Source organism: Struthio camelus, chromosome 7 (assembly GCF_040807025.1).
Source record: "Struthio camelus isolate bStrCam1 chromosome 7, bStrCam1.hap1, whole genome shotgun sequence".
Taxonomy (NCBI): Eukaryota; Metazoa; Chordata; class Aves; order Struthioniformes; family Struthionidae; genus Struthio; species Struthio camelus.
This window is the reverse complement of record NC_090948.1, coordinates 12,138,481-12,160,161: the sequence shown is the minus strand read 5'-3', so window position 1 is coordinate 12,160,161 and position 21,681 is coordinate 12,138,481. Positions and strand designations below refer to the sequence as shown.

Here is a 21,681-nt window from a genome sequence, read left to right as displayed (position 1 = left end):
AGCCTTTCAACCTGGAGCTGAGGCTGACTGAGGAGGAACGGGATTGCTGTGCTTGCAGTTTGTTTTATGTATGCACCTTGAAGCCAGTGCAGAAGATGCAAAATAACAGTACTTTGAAGGAAAAGAAACCAGAAGGCCAAGAGACAGGCAACTGAACGGAGCAGATTGACTTAACAGATACGATACGTTTTGTTGCTGTCTGCATTATGTGTGGAAATTTATACTCTAAGTGACATAGTAACAGACCAGATTGTAATCAAACAGAACTGCTGAGGTGTCAGGATCACAGATGCTGCCTTTTGAAAATACCTAAAACAGAAAGTAAAACGTTGAAAAGTCCACCGTGGGGAGTACAGTGAAACTGCTCTGTGACATTTCTAACCATTTCTTTCTGCTTTGTATTGGTCTCTCTGGTGCTGGCGGTCTGATGACCTAAGTGAGTAACAACAGCTACAGTTCAAATAAACCTTGATGAAAAGCAAAGGCTGGCAGCAAACTGGCCAGGGCAGCCTGGAGACACGCGGTGTCTATTGTGCGCTAGACACTGGCCGGGGGGGAAGGGCTGCTCCACGCGTTTTGGGGAACTTCAGCCAATGGATTCCTCCCCTGGGTGTTACGGGAGGGCTTGGCCAGCATGTGAGAAAGGGAGGGGAAGAGTTTGAAAACAACCCAGCAGGCTCGAAGGAAGGAAGAAGGTTAGAAAGTGGCCCGCTTGGCTCTGTTCGAGCGTTTCGCTGCAGGTGATCGGCGGCGTTAGGGGCGGCAGGGCAGGAGGAGCCCGCCGGGCGCGGGCCGGCGCCGTCGAGGTCCCGGGCGCAGGTAACCCCGGGCCGCAGGTGTCGGGGGGCTGGCGTAGAGCAGCGCGGCTCGCGTGGGTCGCGCTGAGCTGGGGGTCGGCCAGGAGCTGTCGGAAGAAGGGTTTTTTCCTAAGAATAACTCAACTTGGTCTGAATGATAACTGGGAGGGGAGGAGGGCAACTCTGCTGGTCTGCTTTGATGGGGAATTTGGCGGCGTTTGCTGTTCATACAGCTGGAGGAGGGAGGGAGGCAAGCAGGCAGGGAGCGACTCTGTGCAGCAGCTCAGGGATTAATGTGTGATTTGGCTGATTCCTTTATCTATCACAGGACGTTTTGAGGCTAGAAAGGCAGAAAGAGATGATGTCTTTTATTAGATTGGCTGATAGAGTGGGAAAACACAAACAAGCTCTCATGCACGTACAGCCAAACCTAGATGAGATTTTCAGTGGCTGATATCCAAAGTGCTAAGAGACATTCAGCAGGAGAAAGAAGAAAACACAACTTTTTCTTGTCTGGAGGTGTGCTCGCTGGTTCAGGGTTTTTCATCTTTTTTTGATTAATGACCCAGATTTTGGGCCTCTTGGAAGTGATCCAGTCCTCAATTTTAGCAGAAAATCCTCCAGCAATTTTCCGCAGTGCTTTAAAACATTTAGTAACAATTGGCATGATGCACGGATGTGGTATTTTGTTGTATTTTCTCTTGTGCAGGTTCTTTTTACTGTTTCAATCTGCTGTCTCTGCCATCTCTCCCCTCCTCAGTGCAAAAGCCCTTTAAGGGTTATCTTCTCTCTTACAGGGGGGAGTTAATTCCATTTTATTTGTTAATGGCCTGGATTGACTTTCCAAATTTCAGTAATGTCACTGTGGTGTTTTGCCTTGTGCATGCTAATCAGTGGATGTGCAAAGAGCAAAGTGGAAATTATGTTTTGATTGATGAGAAAACAACATCTTTCAAGGGTGCCTCTAGGTTGCATGTGGAAATAGTCTTGTATGAACATGCTAAACTTCCCTGACTAGAAAATGCCTGGAACTTAGTGTCTTGGTGAACACGAAAGATTTTCTATTATTTGTCTGAGAGGGGAAGTGGTTTTTTCATTACTAAAACATAGCAGTCAAAGAGGATGGCTGAGTAAAAATATCATGCTGCACAGTCTTTTTAGTAGAATATCATTTGTTGTTTTAATTCTTAAACCTGCTTATGATGATTCATGCAGAGCCAGGCCAAAAAATGAATTTACAGGGTCTAATATAGGGAAAGTTTAGCTCTTAATTCAGTCAAATCTACACCTATTCAGCATAGAATTATAGTGGAGTAATATGTAAAAATACTATAAAAGTCAAGTGATAATGTATCAGCTGAGGGGGATTCTCTTGCTGGTAGCTGAAAAATCCTGCAATGCAGGAGTACTAAAGCAGAACTGATCTATGTTTTATTCCCTCGTAGCAGTGAAGTGCTATTGCTTAGGCTCTCAGGGGTGAGAAATTAGAGAGGGAAAATAAGGGATTAGCTGAGGTTTTAGGAGACACTGTGAACGGGGACAAAATATTTGACAAGGAAATGGGACCATCATTTCTAATTAGGTGGCCTTAGGCAGTGTACATAGAATAAACAGGGTAAGGGTAAAGTAATATAAAGTAGAACATTTAGAGGGCTGCGGATGGCTATCAACCCCCTAAATGTGCACTGTGCTAAGGGTTTTAGCAATGAAGACGACTGGCTGCAGCATCTTTTATGGGTCAGCTTCCCTGAAAATGAATGAGTCCCGTCTGCCAAGTTTGAGGCAATTGCGTGGTGTCCTCCTGCCAGGATCTCTAAACTCCTGTCCTGTAACACCGAATACTGCAGACAGGGAGTGGGTACATGGATCCTGTGTGAAGAGGAAACAAAAAGATCTGAAACCCTGGTGTTAGACTAGAATAACATAAAGAAGTAGTAATATTTTTCTGGTGGTTTTGCCTACAAAAAATGTAATGATTCCTAATTAAAGGAGGAGGATAGAGTGCTTGAACAGGAGTCAGGAAGAGCTGTCAAAGCGTCCACATTTCTCTTTCAGTTTTTGTGCAGAACTCCATCTGCCTTGGTGAGGTTTTGTAATTCGACCTGCAAAAGCCCCACTTCGCCCCTTCCCGTTTGCTGCGGGTGGAACTGCTCCCCCACCTTCCAGGCTTTGCCATTTCAGATCTAATCTAGAACCCGTTCAAGGTTTCTGCTGCTAACCGACACTAATGACCCCCTGAAATGACACAAGTCAGGAGATAACGACCAAGTGCACTTTTACGAGTGGGTCGGGGCAACTAATGGTACACAAGGTGGGAAAATGGATCTAGCTGGCCCGCTGCGTGCGTGACGCCCCGAAGGGCACGGCTCCGTGCAGCTGCCCAGGCAACACAGCTTTGCTCCAGCCACCCGGCCAGGTGGGCCGAGCGCAGCTCGGGCAGCAGACGCCGTCGGCAGCAGCGTACGGGGCCCCCTTGGCTCCCGCACCCGTGCAGGTTTATTTCCGCCACCTTTTTTTCCGCGCTGGACATCGCATCCCTCCCTTCCGCGGGTGGGATGGCGTTCACTCGGGAGCCCGCGGCCGGCCAGGCCCGTGGCCCGGGCGGCGGCCGTTGCCGTGACCGGGGAGTGGGGGGGCTGCTGAGGCCGGGGCTGCGCGGTGGGGAGCGAGGCCGTTGCCCCCCTTCCTCCCCCCCCCCCCCGGGGGCGGCTAGCAGCTCCCCGCGGAGCAGCACGTCTCTCCTCAGCGGCCGGGACAGCAAATGGCGCCCCCGGCCTCACCGCAGCAGGTCGGGCGAGGGGGGTGGTGGGGGGGAACCCGCTCCTGCCCCACTCTCCGGCAGGGTATCCCTTCCCCCTCCCCGCACGAATGGTTCCTTCCCGCTCCCCCCCCACCACCACCACCGCGGCTGAGATGGTTTCGCCCCCCCCCCCGTTCTCTCTTCCCTTTCCTGAGGGCTGAGCCGCCGCCCCCCCTTCCACCTCCCCGCTGTCCCCCCCCACCCCACCATCATCCTCGCTTGCGGATTGGCTGCGGTGCGGGAGGGAGCCAGCCAATCGGCGGCGGCCGCTGGGGCCCGTGTCGCTGAGGGGAAGAAAACACAAACAAGCCGGGCAGGCGCGGCGGGGGCGGGGCCGGCGCCGCCGGTAACGGTGCGCGAGGAGGCCGGCGGGGCGGGGCGGCCGAGCCCCTTCCCCCTCCCCCTCCCCCCTGCCCGCGGGGGGCGGTTGCTGAGGCGAGGAAGGCGCGGTGGGAGCGGGTCCTCTCAGCCCTTCCCCTCTCCCTGCCGCTGGTCCCCCGGGGGTGGCGGCGGCGGCGGCGGCCGTGCTCCTCCGCGCCACGTCGGTCAGTGGGAGCGCCTGAGGTGCGGCGTTGTGCCGGGGCCGGCCGTGCCCGGGTCGCAGCCGCCAACGGCCGCCGGCCACCTGCGCTCGCGCCATCTTGTGCCGAGGCTGCTCCGCTGCCGCCGCGGGTTGCCGTCTCGTTTGGCTGTTGGCGCGTGGGGCTGCGGAGCAGCCGCCGGGGCGATGACGAGCTTGACGAGCTTCTGCTTAAAAGTGATGGGGCAGAGAAAAACTGCATAAGCGACGCGCAAGTTGCTCGGGGATGTTTCACATAGAGTAAGGTTTGGGGAGGTTTTTGGAGCTGTCCCCTGCCGCGTGGGTTGTCCCTGTCTCCCCCCCTCCCTCCCCCCGGGGAGGTACAAGTGCATGTGTGGGCCTAGGCGCGTGGGCTGGCCGTGAGTACGGGGATGGCGGCCCCCGGTTGCTGTGCGCAGCTTACCGGTGGCTTTCAGTGGCCTAGGAAGTAGCTCCGGTCTTTTGGACTATTTTGAAAATACGTTTCGTATCGCTGACTCATCTTGAGATCTCTTGCGGTGTTCTCTTTCTGCAGACACTTAAATTTACTTCTGTCCATTTTGTTCCAGTTTTATCTCTTCTAACATAAATTCTGGGTTTATTTATTCTGTTGTTTTTAATGCAAGTTTTTGGATCTTGTTCTGTGGTTGATTGGTAATGGTGCAGGTAACTTATCCAAAAAATCACTTAGTATTTTGCTACAGAGATAAATTGCAGCATTCTGAAGTTCGGGCAGGCCCTTTAACTTGCATTAACTAGAGTCTAGGCTGGGAGAGCGCATTCCTAAAGTGAGGATATGTCTCCTGATGAGTGTATCAATATGAATTGTAAAGCCCAGTTATTCCATCATGCTAGTTATGAGCAAAGCAGGGTTCTGATGAGGGTGAATCTCAAGACTGCAGATGAAAGTTGTGTTGTTTTTGTGTAGTGGTACACAAGACTGCCCTGTACGGAAAAAGTGTTCCTTCACCTGGAAGTTAAACTTGATGATAAGTAATGAAATACTTTCTCTTGGTTGCTATTTAATACATTTTGGTCCTTTATCATCTTTTTTAAAGAAGTGGACAACTGATGGAACACTTCACTGGGAAGAATAAAACTGTTCTTATGTGGTAGTTTGCTCAGACTAGACCAGATCCATACAAGAAAGCTCTCTAACCACCAGTGACTCAAAACACTTGAACTCTGAATGGCTGAGGTAATTCAGAAAGACCTTTTCCTAAAAAATGGTTTGGGGCAGGGAGGACTTCTTATTACACAAAGTCCTTAACTGCTTGGAATTAGGGTTGACATTAGGAAAATACAAGATTGTGACAACTTGGTACTGTGTCCCAAACCAGAATTTCTTCACTTTCAACTGCTTGTGATGAATCATTTGCAGTTAATAGGTTTGTGGTACAGTGGGCAGAAGGGAGGAAAACAAAGGAAGAGAAGAAAAGCGGAAGGGAGTGATGTCGTTGGATGTCACAATCTTGCCTCTTCTCGCTAAGCTGTTTTCAGGGCAGTAATAGATGAGAAAGGGAAAGAAGAGCCACTGAATTCTCATGGGACAGAGACATACACCAGTCAGTAGTATTCATAAGACTACAAAGTGATTCATGTAAACACTGCAGGTAAAAAAAAAAAAAAAAAAAAAAAAAAAAGGATGTGACGGATGCTGGAGCCACCTTTTTTTGTGTACATAAAGGAAAGATGGATGATGCCATCATAGTGTTGACCCTTGGTGGTCTCTAGAACAGCAGCTGTTAGGAAGAGGGGGAGAAAGAGAGTAGCAGAAAACCAGAAATTTCCAACTTTATCTTTGTTGATTGAATGGTGGGTGTGAAGAGAGTTTAGCGTGTCCATAAGCACAGATGTGAGAGCTTGACAGCTGTAGATAGGCATACATATGCCGTAAAATAAAAAGACTCTGTCCTTGAGGGAGGAACAAAAATATGTGTCTTCTGAGGGTTTGTCTGAACTTTGATAAAGTTGTACCAAATTATCAGTATAGTTAAACCTGAAGAACATTTCTCTTGTGGGTGCCAATATAACATTGATATTGTATGCTCAAGTAGATAATTCCTTTGCAGAAGAGGACAGTCTAAGCTGATAGAAGCGGCTTTTATCAGCTAGAGCTGCCCACAGAGGGCTTTTACCCATAAATTAACGGCTTTCATCCTGGCGCCTCATTTCGCCTGTTACCTGTTGTCTCTCAGCAACAGAACCACTACTGCGAAGACATCAAGTTCTCATTCTTGATGTCATAATTTTGCGCTATGAATTATGACATCTAGATAGATGTGTTTAAAGGTGGTGGTGTCTCATGTTACACATTTTTGCCTTTCAAGAGGCTTTTCAGTGCTTACAGTTAGTTAAGTATGTATTTTGTGAGTGAAGCTTTTGCAGCTTTTTAGTCCTTTATGATTTAGCCCAGTGCTTTCCTTTCCACTAAGCTTTACATTTCTATTTAGGTCTTGAAAGGAAAACGTTAAGACTTTGCGTTTTGCTGTCCATTCATTTAAGCAGCTATGGAAATAGAAAATAAGCACGTTTATGTTAACCCTGCAGGTAAGTAACACATTCGGTTTTTTTGTGCTTAAAATTGCTTGGTTGGCCTGAAATGTTCTCTGTTTTAAGTTGTATTGCCTGGGTTCTGTGTGTGTTGTGGGTGTTTTTTTATTTTTATTTATTTTAGAATAACTTCAAAAATAAAATGTGTAGGTGCATTTGAGAAGGACAAATGCTGCTTTTCTGTAGCTGTTTAGTTTTAAAATTAGAGGAAGAAAATGATGAAAGGTTTGGCTAGAAGTAGGCTGGAATGGGAAAACGTTACTTGGTATGTGTTAGAGACCGCCCTGAAATTGACTGTTCTGTCCATATCGCAGATGCCTTTTCTAACAAGGTCCAGTTACTGCAGTATCATGTTTTTATGTCTTCCAAATATTGTAATGGTCTGCACTGACTGTTTTATACCGAAGAGTTGTTGTGGGCTTCTGATGTTTTTCAAGGAAAAAAAGTATATATATGTTAAGAGATTATGTAATGCAATTGAAATTGTAACTTTCTGTAGATGAACTGTAATTTTAATATTACTACCAGAATTTAATTTAATACTGTAAAAGAAGCATTGATTCTTAGCATTTTAGAATTACATTTGGATAAAGACACGAGACTGCTAGATCTCTAAATTCACCTAATTTGGCCAAATTAAATTACTGTGTAGATAAGTATTTGCTGAATGTTCTTTTTGTTATTTACAGTAGCTTCTATATAAGCACAGATTGTAAGTGTGCCTGCTAGGCTATTGGCAGTTAGTACGATTGATTTGGATAACTTTAATGTATAGCAAGCAAAGCCTTGAAGTTTTTAGAATGCTACTGTTTATCTGTGTTTATGTATATGTTAAATGATGTAAAAATGTAAAACTGAAAGGAAGATCAGCCTCATTTTATTTGTGCTTTTGATTTCATAACACTTCTTGATTTTTTTTTTTTATAAACTTCTCAAAATAAAACATACTGTAAAGAAATAATCTGAAGTTCTGCTTAACATCGTGATGTGATTTTTCTGTTGGAAAACCATAGTTGAGAATAGACAGGTAGTGGCACACTCATCAAAACTAGTATAACCATTTAATCTATTTGTTCAGCACAGCATGGTAATGAATAGTGGAGGGCCATCATAGGGATCGCAGTACTATGGAGAGAGAGTCAGATTTCAGCTGGAAGTAATAGTGTTATATTAAAAAATATGTGTTTAGTAATGCAGTGAGAAATATTGAGTCTTATGGTAAGGGTGTTTTCTGTGGAGGATTTCCTTTAGTCTCAAACCTGAGATCAGGATTGTTTAAGGAAGTTGGGACTATAGCCTCCCCCTTTTTTCCTTAGTAGTCAGATTCAGGACTGCCTTGTGTTAATTCTAGAACGGTTTCTTTGCAAACTGAGCGAGAGGTGGTCACTGAAAAATATAGGTCCTGGACAGCCAGATTGAAGGTCTAAACTGGAGAAATTAAGATGGGGCACAAAGAAGAATTTTAATTCAGTTCTTCTCTGAGATGAGGTGGTTGTGCTGATGGATGGGTGAAGGAAACCTGTTTGGGTTAGCTTCCCCCCCCCCCCTTCCCTCTGCGAGGTTTATGCAAATTATCCTTATTTTATTAAAATACTAGACAAACTGAGAAAGCTTGTTGTGGGAATTCTTTTCTGGATATGATGCATTCTTTATTTTGCTGCAAGCGTAAAAGGAATGCTTTGTAGGAGTAATGAGTGGAAAGATGAACAATAATGCAGTCATTCCAGTCTAAACTTCAACTGTAGCATTCACATCTGTGAACGCTAGCATCTAAATGTTGGTTCTTTGATCATAAAGAAGGCAGCATCAGGCTTTCTTAATTTTATAGTGTAATATCCTCTTTGATATGGATAAGCGCTTTGAGGTTGGAAATGTTTCATTAGTGCACTTTGTTTTCAAAACTTTGCCTGAACCTATTTTGAATTGAAAAAATACAGTTCTGAGAAATATGGCCAAGTGAACACTGTAAATCACCATGTATAGAAATGGTGAGGTAATATATTTCAGCTAAGTTCAAATACAAGTTTAAAATATTCTTCATGTTCTGGGTTGATGTTGTGAACTTTTCTGTAAAGTAGGCTTGGTACAGCTGGAAAAGCATCTTCTGTGAGCCTCACCAATGTGCTTCCTCTTGGGCTTGGGCTTCCTCTTGGGCTTGGATTTGGGCTGTAGGTTTTTCTTCGAGCCTAATGAACAGGAGAAGAAGGGCTTTATAACAGGGAACTTGGGCTTTTGCCTTCATGCATGTTTGCTCTAATTTGCAAGACTTTTCAGGGTATTAACTGGAATGTAAAATCGGTCCCCATTTTTATGGATGAAGAAAGGGGAAGAAGAAATTCTAAAGGCTCTTCTAATAAAAGTCTGCTTAATCATTGAGTTCCTGTGGAGAAGATCATGACTTTGTGAAGTAGAGACCTTAGGTCCGAATTTTAGATGTACATTAGCTTCCTAAAAGAGTGAAAATTGTTGCACTTCTCAGTGCCCCGAGATGTTCACAGGTCCTTAAGTTGTGAGAGGTGGGTTTGGGGGGTTGGGGAGGGATAATACTTTTACATTTTAGGGGGAAGGGTTTAATAGGTATTAAGCTTTGTTTCATTTTCTTTATGGTAGGGCTGGGGAATAAACAGCAATTTTAGAAACAGGCGTGACATAGCCCACAATAAAGGACAGCCCCTTTTCTGGCCTATAAAGGGCATATAGTTGGTGTGAAGGGTGTTTGTTTTGTTTTCTTTTTAAGAAGAAAGCTCCGGTGAAATTGTAGAGTAAGCATTTGTTACAACAATTATTCTAATCTTATTCATTGTATGAACTGATGTTTGGATTTTGCTAGGTAAGTAAGCACTTAGGATCCTGTCCCTGAAAATGGCAGACTGGAAAACACTGGAGGCTTCATCCTGCAGGATACTGGGGTATCATAGGAGGTTAAGGTGGGATCATTATATTAGTCTTGGGCCTTATTTGTTGGCCTGTTTAACTCACTCATTTTTCTCCCTCACTTGTCCCCTCTTACTTTTAAGGCTAGAAAGGGACAATTGCGTTTAATTTCCTTTAGGAGGTGGGAACCTAGAAAAGAAAAGGGAAAGATCACATCTTTTAAAAATACTTTTTTTTTTTTTTTTCTTTAACAAGTCTTTGTTACCAAACTCTCGGGGCTTTGTATTGAACTGCATTTTTTTCATAGCTTGAATAAGAGAAAATGGAGTGAACTTGTTAATGTATTCCTGTTAGTCTAAATCATTGCTTTCCCATCTGGTGGTCTGTGTTTAAAATTCCTCGAATGAGAGGAATGTTGGTTGATGATTTAGGAAATTAATTTCACTTCAGTGAATAGTCTGTTAACGTTAGTGAGTTCTTACAGAACTTACTGCATTGGCAGTTTTGTTTGCTTCTAAATCAAGAGATGAGTGGGTGGCGTGATAACTAGACATTCAGATCTTAAGCACTTAGGAATTCTGATAGATTTTTTGTTTAACAAGGGTGGAGTTTTATGTGGTGTACTTGTTTGTAAATGGTTTATTTATTTGCTTTCCCTCTCTTGACTGATGCTCTGTTTAGGTTGTGGAGAACCTGTGTAGGGGAATAAGGAACTCCTTATTGCCGTGATATGTAGACATACTTTAAAAAAAAAAAAAAAAAGTCTTCTTAAAACTGTTGGAAGTAAGATATCTATCTAATGTTAGTGTTGTAATCCATTTTAAATACACAGCGGTTTTGGCATTTTGACAGAAAATTGTTTAAAAAGGTAAATGAGATTTTTACTGTGTCTCTTTTTTTAAGAACTCGATAATCTAAGTGATGCTCAATTTTCTGGTGATGAAGAAAATGGTGGGTCTGAGGAACGAAAGACTGAAATCAATGGAAATTGGATTCCTGCAACTTCAATTACTGAGGCTAAAATAAATGCTAGAGCAAAGAGACGATTGAGGAAAAATTCTTCTCGAGATTCTGGGAGAGGAGATTCTGTTAGTGACAATGGAGAGACGCTGAAGACTGGAGTTGTTGTGCCAACAAGCCCAAAGGGGAAACTCCTGGACAGACGATCCCGATCTGGAAAGGGAAGGGGTCTACCAAAGAAAGGTTGGTATAGCCTAGCAAAGAAAGCACCATTAGATTCTGTCCAAAAACATAGCATTTTTTCCCCATTGGGAATCATTTTTGGAAACGGCAGTCTCTGTCTGTGCAGGCATTTGGGTCCTTGTTAGGTACAGCAATAGTAGATAGCAGTCTTTAGGACAAAAACTTGTATGTGTATCATTAATTAACTTCTGTCTTTAAGGTATGTACCTTTTATGAGTATGTTTCATACACAGATTTGAACTGTTGCGGTGGAGGTGATTCAGAGGACTATTACTAAGGCAAACTGAAAGCGTGGTTGTATTTGAAAGCACAGTTGTTTCAGCCTTCGGTAATTCTTGTGTTGTTTTGTACTGCTAGTAGCCTACTGGAAAGAGATTAAACACTAGTTGCTAAAGTGAGAACGTGTCATACAAACACGCCTGCCCTTTTCAGCATATACCCTGAGAACTAAGAGGTGGGCACAAGCTGTGATATATTGCCTTTGAATAAGGGATTGTTGTGTTCAATTCAAAGTATTTTTTGTAAACTAGCCGTTCTTACTGTCCTGTGTTTTGCCAGGTGGAGCAGGTGGTAAAGGAGTTTGGGGAACACCAGGTCAAGTGTATGATTTGGAAGAAGTAGATATTAAGGATCCTAATTATGATGATGACCAGGTAGGCACATACCTTCTTTGCACAATGTGCATTTTGATTTCCCTTATTCGTTACAATTGCTGTGATGTTCATGCTAGTGAAAGTGTGGCCTCTCGAGTGACCTGAATGTTGGCCTGGCCGTCCTAAGTGCTCATTTTTATGTTCAAGAATGGATTATTGACTAGTTAAAGAAGACCGCTGTATAAATGCGATAGTATAACATTCACAGATCTTACCTTAAGCTTATTTCCTCTTTCTTTGCCTCCTAGGCAACACCCTTTTCGAAGGTGTGTCCTTTTAGTACTGGTTCTCCTGGAGGTGAATGTTGCAAAGCTGCTCTAAACTGCAGATCAGCACCACGTTAAAAATGCAGCAGACTTTCTCAAGATGGGAGATACTGGTCTGGGGGGGGGGGGGGGGGAATCTCTTACGAATTTTTCTTCTTCTCCCATCCCTCCCTATATCTTACATTTTCTTGGTGTAAATGCTTCCAACTAGTGCAAGGTTGATAGCCTAGATTTTTTTGTTTGTTTGCATACATTTATTTAGGATTTGTTGTGGAAGGTTTCCCCTTTATAACCACATTGTTGGCAGGGGTGGGGGAAGCTCACTGAGCAAATGATGCTTCATAGACTTAAATCATTAAGGAAAAGAAAATTACAAACACTGATTGCTGAAGTCTCGAAGAGCAATACATTTGTGAGACCGTAAGTAAAGTCTTTATAACTTAAGCAGAGTGATGGTATTGTCCTTTGAGCAGAGACTGTAGCCATAGCTGCTGGGAGGGTGAATGTGGGTACATCAGAACCTTGCTTTCAGAATCTTCGCCCCTTCCCCAGCGATTCAAAGACTTACCTTAGCAGAGAGAGTTATTGAAAATGAAGCTGATGATTGCATAAAAGAAAGTTGAACTAATATTCTGTGGGACTTCTGCACGGTTAGCTTTACTGAGGTTGTAAACAGAAGCTGATATGGTAGAAGGACAGGTGTTTTACCTTCTTTAATTCTTGGTCATGGAAGGCTGCTTTTGAAAAAGCACTAGCTGGAAACGTCATTTAGATTTCTTTGATCTGTAGTATTGCTCTAAATGTTACTACTGTACTCTTGTGAGGAGTGAGGAACTGAATTATGGTGAGAGATGTGGCTGTGCTGGAACTCTGGTCTTATACACAGTGCTTTACAGGGCCAGGTTTTACAGGTGGCAGTTGCTGTGTGATTCTTTTTTCCCTTTAGGGAATGTCTTCACGCACAAATACCTTGAAAATGCCTTTTCTCTGTCATGCAGATAGGTACCTGCTAGTGCCTGTCTGCTTTTGCAATCAGTGGGGAAGGGGGAAAACAGGCAGGCTTGCTGCCAGGGACTGGAGTGCAGCTTGCAGGGAAAGATGCTAGAAGTTTAAACTTGTGCTGTAGCACAGCTGCATCTGCTGAGCTGGTACAGGAGTTCCTGTTGCCCTCCTTTCAGTACACAGGACGTAGGTACTTAGGCTCTCTGTTCATACAGCGTCAGCAGAATCCTAGGAGTAGTGTGGAGTGCGTACCGTCACGTGACAGTAAACTCAGCTTTCCAGTTGAATTCAGCTAACAGTAAATTCAGACTATAAGGAGCGTGACATTAAGCCGCACTTGAACTGTGGAGACATAATCTGATATTTTCTGATAGAATCTTGACTGCCAGGACTAAAGCATTAATGATTTAGAAGATATTTTCATGCTAGTCAAACTGTGTAAGACCTAAGAAGATACAATATTGTTTACAAAAGTGTGTATTTTTTGTTGCCTTTTAAACTAGGAGAACTGTGTCTATGAAACAGTAGTTTTGCCTCTGGATGAAAGAGCATTTGAGAAAACTTTAACACCAATCATACAGGAATATTTTGAACATGGCGATACTAATGAAGTTTCGGTATGTCACGTTATTTATTTGCTTGTTTGTTTATTTTAGGAGGCAGCCCTGTAGTGTACATGGGAGTCCAACAGCTAGCTATAAACGAGTGTATAAAGATGTTGGCAGGGAATGTGCAGTTAGAATACCTAAATGGTTGCTTCTGCTCATGCCATAAAGAGAACAGAAATATGTGTGTGTATATGTGTGTGTATAAAATGTCATGGTTGTATATGTTTTTATATATTACATACAAAAAATCTGTTTTATTTTTCAAATCTTATTTAGGAAATGCTGAAGGATTTAAACCTCGGTGAAATGAAATACAGTGTGCCAGTGTTGGCTGTTTCCTTGGCGTTAGAGGGGAAGGCTAGTCACAGGGAAATGACATCCAAGCTTCTCTCTGACCTTTGTGGGACAGTAGTAAGCAAAACTGATGTGGAAAAATCGTTTGATAGGCTACTGAAAGATCTACCTGAATTGGTTTTGGATTCTCCCAAGGCACCAGAGGTATATCTGAAATTTTTTGTACTTGTATTCAAAAGCTTTTTCTTCTTAACTGTGGTTAAAACTGGTCGAGTAGACTGAAGTAGACTCTGTATTTGAAAAGTATGCATGGATTGTCTTGCTGTCTCTAATGCCCTATCCAGTTTCCCGGGCTGTGTTTTTTACTTCGAGATGACTCCTTTAATAAATGAAACCTGAAAACCAAGCACGTTAGAATTATCTGCTTAGAACTGCTTTGAAGTTCAAGGTTTATTTAAAAAGTGCCTCTGTTTTGTTGCAGTTGGTGGGCCAGTTTATTGCTAGAGCTGTTGGAGATGGGATTTTAAGCAATACTTACATAGATGGCTACAAAGGCACTGTGGATTGCACCCAAGCTCGGTAATTTATTTGCTTTCTATAGTTGCAGTTTTCAGTTTCAAAGGCCAGGCAAATAGGCTGGAAATTTGGAGCTTTAGGATAAACAACGTGGTTCTTTATTAAGTCTTCTTTCTTAATTTAAAATGAACTGAAAGAAATGCACAGAGAGTGTCTGTCACCAAAAAAAAAAGAAAAAAAAATACCCAGAATGACTCACATCAGAGGAGAAATAACTGCAAGTGCTTCAAGAGTATTTTAATATATTTGAGTTCAGTCAGTCAGGTTTGATATTCATCTTATGTTTAAAAGTTAAAGAAAAAAAAAATTGAGCTGGAACAAGAAGTGTGCCCAAAAAGTAATGGGAATGGGAAAGTGTAGGTATTACAGATTTTCCTTTATGTTTTGTAGTAACTTCCTAAAACACGAACTTTGCTTTCTAGAGCTGCACTCGACCGAGCTACTGTGTTGCTGAGTATGACGAAGGGTGGAAAGCGTATAGACAACGTATGGGGATCAGGAGGTGGCCAGCAGTCTGTGAAACATCTTGTGAAAGAGGTGCCTGAGTTGTACAAAACTCCTGAGTTTACTGTTTGCCTAAGCTTATCTTGTTTGGAGTGGAGCAGAGAGACGCACATATCCTGTAACAAAATGATGTCAGAGTGGGTTTTTGTATTTATATAAAGTAGTTTTTAAAAAGTGATCATTTCGTTGATTGAAACGGATACCTATATTACTTTGTCAGCGCTGGGAACCTACAGGCAATACAGAATATGAACTAGTACACTTTTATTTTTGCTTATAGCTTTAAGAGTTTACAATGGAAAAGGCAGTATTATAGAAGAGCCAAGGTGGAAGCTGCCAGCATTTGCTTGTTTTTTGGCATCATCAATTAAAAACACAGTAGAAACAAAATTAGGGGAAGAATCGGGACAGGTTAGAGATCCATACTAAGAAGTAGGGAAACGGTTTGAAGGGAACAGTCGTGTTAATTTCTAGGCTGTGAGCATAACGGATGAAAGGAGGAAGAGTTTAAGGGAGAAAATAAATTTTATCATGGCTATGTTAACCTTTTGTGGTGATGGGCATCTTACCAAGCAGCATTTCTAGTGCTTGGGTATCTGTATTACACTATGGAGAAGTATTTGGCTTGTACTGTGTTTCATGTTACTGATAGCTTCTCAATTTAATGACATGTATTTAAAAAAAAAAAAAAAAGCTGCAAGTTTTGGGAAATAACTTGCTGCTGAGTGGGTTGCAGATTATCAAAACAGTTGACATCTTTTAAATTTTTATATCCAATTAACACTGGGTTTTTTGTTTGGTTTAAAATCCAATAGATTGATATGTTACTGAAAGAATATTTGCTTTCTGGAGATGTATTGGAAGCGGAACGTTGCCTTCAGGAGCTGGAAGTACCCCATTTCCACCATGAACTTGTATATGAAGTAAGGAGGAATCAGAGTCCCTTTAATAATTGTCAGTAATGAAAGCAGATTTTGTTTTGTTTTGATGTGAGCATGTAAATAATGTGACTGGAATCTGAAGCTCAGGTTGCAAGTTCTGATGTTATTTGAATAACTAAAGTGAAGTTAATGGTTTGTGTACTCATTTGTGTGCCCTTTGTGCAACAAGTAGACCATTGGCCCCTCTGTGAAGATCCAGAATTAAATTTTGTTTGTTGGGTAAATAGGTGCATTCAGATTGTTTCAGATTATTGCAAAAGAAGAGCTGGTCCCGTCCCGTCCCGTTCCCCCCCCCCCCCCCCCCAAGGAATAGTGGCAAAAAACATGCTTTGTTTTGGTGTTTATTTCCTTTTAGTTGCGAACGTGCAACAACAGATTTCAGACATCTGGATAATCTAAAGGCTGTTCATGGGGTTTCTTTTTTTTTTTTTTTGTTGTTGTTGTTGTTACCCAGCTTCCTTTGCATGGTGGAATTGTTCCATCTAGTACATTTGTAAAAGCTTTGAGTATATGAGAGAAAGATCTTCCTTTGCTGCATCCAGAAGATTGTTCTTACTTGTATTCTTTTCACCTGCTAAATTGGGGAATGCTTGTTTACCATTTGAAACTGAACACCCGCAATCTAAAACAATCTAAATGTTCTCTTTTGTATAAAATTGATTCCATTTAGCAAATTTCTTCGGAATAAAAAAGTCCTTTTTGCTTGTTGGGATTTGTGGAGATTGGTAATTTTACACTTTTTTTGGATTCTTCCAAGATCATAGATTAAAAACTAGTTTCACAAAAATAATTTCCCCCTATAGTGCAGCAACTGTATGAACATGCTCACGTACCTCTCAAGTCATGCAATGCTCTTTACTCTGTCTTCTCCTTTCTTGTTTTTCGTAGCTTGTGTCCTTATTTGAGTAACTTTCCCTCAGTCTTTCTCATCAAACAATAATATACTGCAATTGCGAGTCCTTAAAACAAATGGACTTAACCTCCCCAGCAAATGCACAATACTGTATTTATTGTTACTCATTTTTGCACTTTATATACTTACACAAGATGTGCTTGAACCACTGTCATCTTTTTAGTTAAAAGGCTTGCATAATTCGTTTCAGGCAGTGGTGATGGTTTTGGAGTCATCTGGAGAAAAGACTTTTAAAATGATGCTGGATTTGTTGAAATCTCTTTGGGGGTCTTCTGTCATTACTGTGGACCAAATGAAAATGGTAAGTATGTCATTTGGAGAATATTGGGTAAGGTCTCCCAAAATTTGTATAGTTTTTACCTTTTCGTAAGGATCGTTGCCAGGGTTTTGTTCCTGCTTCCTCCCCTCCCCCCCCCCCCCCCCCCCCGCGTCTTTCTGTATCCCATACACAAAAGCCGTCACTGATGTATACAGTATGTAACAATATTTGCCATGTACTGGAGCAAATACAAATGAATTCTGAGCAGTAGTTCTATGTAGAACTGAAGGGTATTGAATTTTTAAATCTTCTATTGAAGAATTTCAGCTGATCTTACACAATTAAGTGATTAAAACCAGTAATTTAAAATGCTACAGTATAGCTTCATTTTTTTAAAATAATTTTTCTGTTTAACCAGTAGTTCTTCATAATCAAAGAAGTATAATGAGACCCAATTAGAAATACCAACTGCAACAGTACATAGAAGCAAATATTTTACTAAATAAGCATAATTCGTGACTTTGCTTCCAGCTGTCAACACTGGACAAATCCTGGGGCAAACTGGGTACCAGACTTAAGACTCGCGGCAAACTTTCCCCAATCCTCCTGCTGGAGGGAAGTGATGAAGTCATCTCTGGTTGGCACAAATATTTCCCTTGCTGCATAGTGGTGGAGATTTGCGGCCTGTATTTTTTTTATTTACTAGCAGAAATAGTAAGTTTTCTTCCATGTGATAGCAACCAGGCTAATACATACATTCTGTGCTGCCTGGATTTATAATTTTTTTTTTTTGGAGTCTTAGAATTCTGTTCTGCTAATGTTTTCATGTCTGTAGGTGGTTCTGTAATACCATGATACCGGCTGGTATTATTCCTTGTTTTTCTGCTAACTTGCAGCTCCTCTGGTTTAGGTTTGTTGAAACTGTTTATAGTATACGTGAAATTACATGACAATTTATTCTACAGAAAATTGTAATAAAATCATGGAATAACCACATCAGTATTTGAATTCTTACACTGCAGGGCTATGAACGTGTTTACTGTGAAATCCCAGATATTAACCTGGATGTGCCACACTCCTATTCTGTGCTTGAACGGTTTGTAGAGGAATGCTTTCAGGCTGGAATAATTTCCAAACCACTGAGAGACCTCTGTCCTTCAAGGTACTTGTTTTATTATAGATAGGTGAAGGCACAGGTTTTTATGCCCACTGTAGCTAGCCGAAGGCAGGATCTTGTGACCTGGGTATTGTAGATTGCAGTTTGGAAGCTAAGGAGGATGGAGGAACATGGGTTGGACTGGGAAAGAGTTTATTATTATAAAGGTGCATTGATCTGATTGTTACGTGGAGGCTGCAATAAATAGTTGAGGAAAGTAAGCCTCTGGAGAGTCCCAGGCAGCATGCCTCTCCACTTCCCAGAGGAGGAAGACCTGCTTCTTCTCTGTTGTGTTAATTGGCTTGGCAGAGATCAGCGCAGTCCTGAGACGCAAGATTTGGGCATCACAGTGACCCATGTAGTAACAGTGGGAAACCAGACAACCATTTGTAATTTACTTTCAAAAAACTGCTTAAACAAACATACTGAAATGCGTTAATAGGGTACCAAAATTAGATTCATTACATCAGAGGAAATGGGACACTTGCATGGCATAAGCTCTAAATACCTAACCCTTTACTATTTTTCATGTGGTTTGTATAGTGTTTTTTGTTTTGTTATTGTTTACTTATTCATAGCATAGATAATGTTCCGTTTTTTCCTTACTGGTCACCATAGATCCATAAATTCTACTTCCTGTGGGCGATACACATAGTTTTGTTGAATTTAATGTTAAAAATATTTTTTCCCTCAATTTTGTGTGTCGGGAATACTATTTATTAGACAGATCTTTTCCAGTTTGGGTGTGGTGTTAGATGACTTAAATATAGCATCTTCCCAGCTGGCAATCAGCTTAGGTTTTGAAATTTTGGTGACTTTATCGAAGACAAGCCTCTACTTGTGGACTTTGGACTTAAAATTGAGCTTGTGTATATCTTGATGATATTAAATGTTTTGCAGGCCTGAGGTGTGGGAGGGTTGAAAGTCATCTCTGCAACAAAAGCGTGATTATACTTCAGTACTAGTAAATATATTGAGGTGTGTTTTTGACTTACATACTTCTGCTTTGGTTAGAAAATGCAATTTCTAGGCTTTCAAGCCAGCATCTTTTACATGCATTAATGATATTAAATATTTAAAGGCCAGCAAAGCAGAAGACACTTGAGAATGCAAGTTTTGAAAAGCTTCTTCCTACAAATATAGCTATATAAATAGTCAGACAGATTTAAGCAATTTATCAAGTGATGAAGAATATTAGCTAATCTTGTTGATACCTTGTACACTTGTCCCAAGACCAAGTAAAGATTTTTCAGTAACAAAGAAAATAGAAGTGATGCTAGTTTGAACTTCCTAAAAAGATACTATTTTCTTACAGGGGCAGAAAGCGTTTTGTGAGCGAAGGAGACGGAGGTCGTCTTAAACTAGAAAGTTACTGAATGTGAAAACTAACTCCTGAAGCCTTAGAAGTTTAAAGCGGAAGACTATATGTGTATATATATATATATATATATATATACACACATATATATACACACACACACACACACACACAGACATACACATATATATATATACACACACATATGTATATGTGTGTGTGAATATATGTGTACACATGCACACACACTTTTGGAGTGTGTATGTGTATACGTATACACACACACATACATAATACACCAAAATTCTAAAGAGTTGCTTAGCACAGTTGATATTTTTTTTAAAAGCACATGCTTCGGGTACAAATCATTTTTTAAAATAGTTTTATAAATTTCAGGAAGAAAAACTTTCTTTGGGCATATAGTAAAACAACTGGCCACTCCGCTGTGGTGGTGCCTTCAAATAAGCTATCTTTTTATAAGTGCCATATGTTTATGACCTAATCATTCCATGTTTGCATGGATGTCTAACTGCCGCTCTTTCTTTCGAGGACAGTGTTTTCATCATAAAATCACTGGTTTATACAAAGCTTTACCGAAGGGTCAAGTTATGCTGCTGTGACCCCATTTTCATTGCTGCTGAAGAAATACTGTGCTTTGGGAGGAAAAATAGTTGTTTCTTTGTTTTAAAGAGCCCAAGAAAATGGGGTTGGGTCATAAGATGAATTCATCTGTTCCAGGGAAGAACACTGGTAGGTTTTAGATTTTTCTAGCTACCATGTACCAAGCTGTTTTTTTTTCCTATGTAACTGGAAAAGTGAAGTTTTCTTAGAACATATTAAAGTAATTTTTTTTTTTGTGAAGTTGTCCTTTCTGCCTCCTCTTTGTGAAAAATGTTTAAAAAAGATTGGATCTCATGCTTTATTGAGTTTACTCCATGCAATAAAGCTTTACATCTAACGCCACCTTTTTGTATTACAGTCTACAGAAGCGCACTGACTGATTAAACTAAGGGTAAATAGTTACCAACAACGGTTGTGAAAACAAAGGGGGCTTGCATCGGTGTATGCAGGCTGGTGGTGAGCTCTGTGGGCGCTCCGGGCAGCGCAGCTGAACCGAGCCCTTTCTCCGTGTTTGTCTCATGCCAAACACGGGGAAGACCGTTTTACAGCACCGCCCTGTAACCCTCTTTCCCCCCCCACCCAACCCCCCCACGTGTCGGTGGTGTTCGGCGGCGCGGAGGGACGGGGCGTCGCCGCCGCCGGCCGCCCCCTGCCCGGGTGGGCTGCGGCTCCGCGGGCGCCGCCGGGGCCGGGGCTAAGGCCGCGCCGCCTCCTGCTGCCGCGCCGCCTCCAGCGCCGCGCGCTGCAGCTTCTCCAGCTTCTCCAGCGACACCGACTTGAGCGGCAGCAGCTTGGGCTTGCACAGCACCATGGCCGGCGCGTCCTCCACCGACAGCTGCCCTGCAGCGGGAGAGAAGCGCCGTCCGTGAGCGCCGGGGCCGCGCCGCGCCCGGGCCGCCCACTGCCGCCGCCGCCGCCGCCGGGGCCAACGGTACCTTGCTTGGGCAGCACCTCCCGGAACGCGGCCTTCCCCTCCGGCATGGCGGCGGCGCGCAGGCGCAGTGCCGGCAGCGCCGCCCACGGGCATGCGCAGGGCCGAGGGAGCGGGGCTAGTCAGCGGAGAGAAAACTACACTTCCCGGCATGCCATGTGCGGCGGCGCCCCCCGCCCGCAGGGAAGCGGGTTTGCCGGGCTCTCACGTGCCTAGTGCATGCTGGGGGTTGTAGTCCTGATAGGGCCGGGCCCACGGCGGCCGGGGAGCGGCTTGCCCAGGCGCACGCCGGGAATTGTAGTCGCTGTGGCGGTGCGGGCCCGCCGCGGGCGCAGGCCCTCCGGGTGCCCGCGGCGGCGAGGGCCGGGGCGACGCCCTCCGCCTCCCCCTGCCCCCGCCCCTGCCCCGCTTTTGTGTTTTCTTAATGAAATCCCAACAGATACCGTCCGACAGACGGGCTTTGCCAGGGCTTAACTGCTCCGGGGTTCTTTTTGAGGCAGGGCCTTGGGATTTGCAATAGTGAGTGATGCTACTGTTCAGAACGTAAACAGGAGTAAAGGGGGGGGGGGGGTGTTTCCAAACGCGCAGGGCGTAAACGCAGCAAAACCAGAACTGCCGGTGCTGCTCCGAGCGCTGCGCGCCCCGGCAGCGAGCCTGCACGCTGCAGGACGCCTGGCGCCTCCGAGCAGAGCAGCTTCCCCGGCGACCCCTTGCCCCCTTTGCGCGGTGGTCTGACCCCCCGCGCCTCCACAGAAAGGTTTCATCGCCCGGCCTGACCGGGTCAGCGCCGCTGTGACGCAGGGCGCGCTGTAATTTCAGGTCTGGCTAACGAGGGGGCCTGGCCGTCCTGCGC

The 21,681-nt window shown here is 43.4% G+C and overlaps 1 protein-coding gene and 1 long non-coding RNA gene across 11 annotated transcripts; one reads left to right on the top strand and one right to left on the bottom strand.

Moving 5' to 3' along the window:
* Positions 1-634: 634 nt before the first annotated feature.
* PDCD4 (programmed cell death 4) lies at positions 635-20,137 on the top strand. Of its 10 annotated transcripts, XM_009672361.2 has the most exons (13): positions 4,010-4,417; positions 5,215-5,354; positions 6,610-6,706; positions 10,487-10,786; positions 11,345-11,439; positions 13,211-13,324; positions 13,592-13,813; positions 14,091-14,188; positions 14,608-14,722; positions 15,505-15,612; positions 16,734-16,844; positions 17,825-17,964; positions 19,274-20,137. In XM_009672361.2, exons 3-13 carry the CDS (start codon positions 6,667-6,669, stop codon positions 19,332-19,334), a joined length of 1,404 nt encoding a protein of 467 aa, XP_009670656.1. In that variant the 5' UTR covers positions 4,010-4,417; positions 5,215-5,354; positions 6,610-6,666; the 3' UTR covers positions 19,335-20,137. The 10 variants fall into 10 exon arrangements, with proteins under 10 accessions (XP_009670655.2, XP_068805739.1, XP_068805738.1 ...); XM_068949638.1 differs by lacking the exons at positions 4,010-4,417; positions 5,215-5,354 and adding an exon at positions 682-819; XM_009672358.2 differs by lacking the exons at positions 17,825-17,964; positions 19,274-20,137 and adding an exon at positions 17,334-17,798 and having other exon boundaries at positions 4,008-4,417.
* LOC104142435 (uncharacterized) lies at positions 15,967-20,475 on the bottom strand. The gene is made up of 3 exons (XR_693711.2): positions 20,301-20,475; positions 16,673-16,824; positions 15,967-16,204 (listed from the first exon to the last, which is right to left on the bottom strand). It is a non-coding gene; the product is annotated as an uncharacterized lncRNA (long non-coding RNA).
* Positions 20,476-21,681: the final 1,206 nt, after the last annotated feature.

What these genes read in the sequence shown, in the direction of transcription:
- PDCD4 (XM_009672360.2), top strand. Translation starts at nt 6,667, where the DNA reads ATGGAAATAGAAAATAAGCACGTTTATGTTAACCCTGCAG. An exon ending in GCGATACTAATGAAGTTTCG is followed by an intron (nt 13,325 to 13,591) that starts GTATGTCACGTT and finishes AATCTTATTTAG; the next exon opens with GAAATGCTGAAGGATTTAAA. An exon ending in GTGGATTGCACCCAAGCTCG is followed by an intron (nt 14,189 to 14,607) that starts GTAATTTATTTG and finishes TTTGCTTTCTAG; the next exon opens with AGCTGCACTCGACCGAGCTA.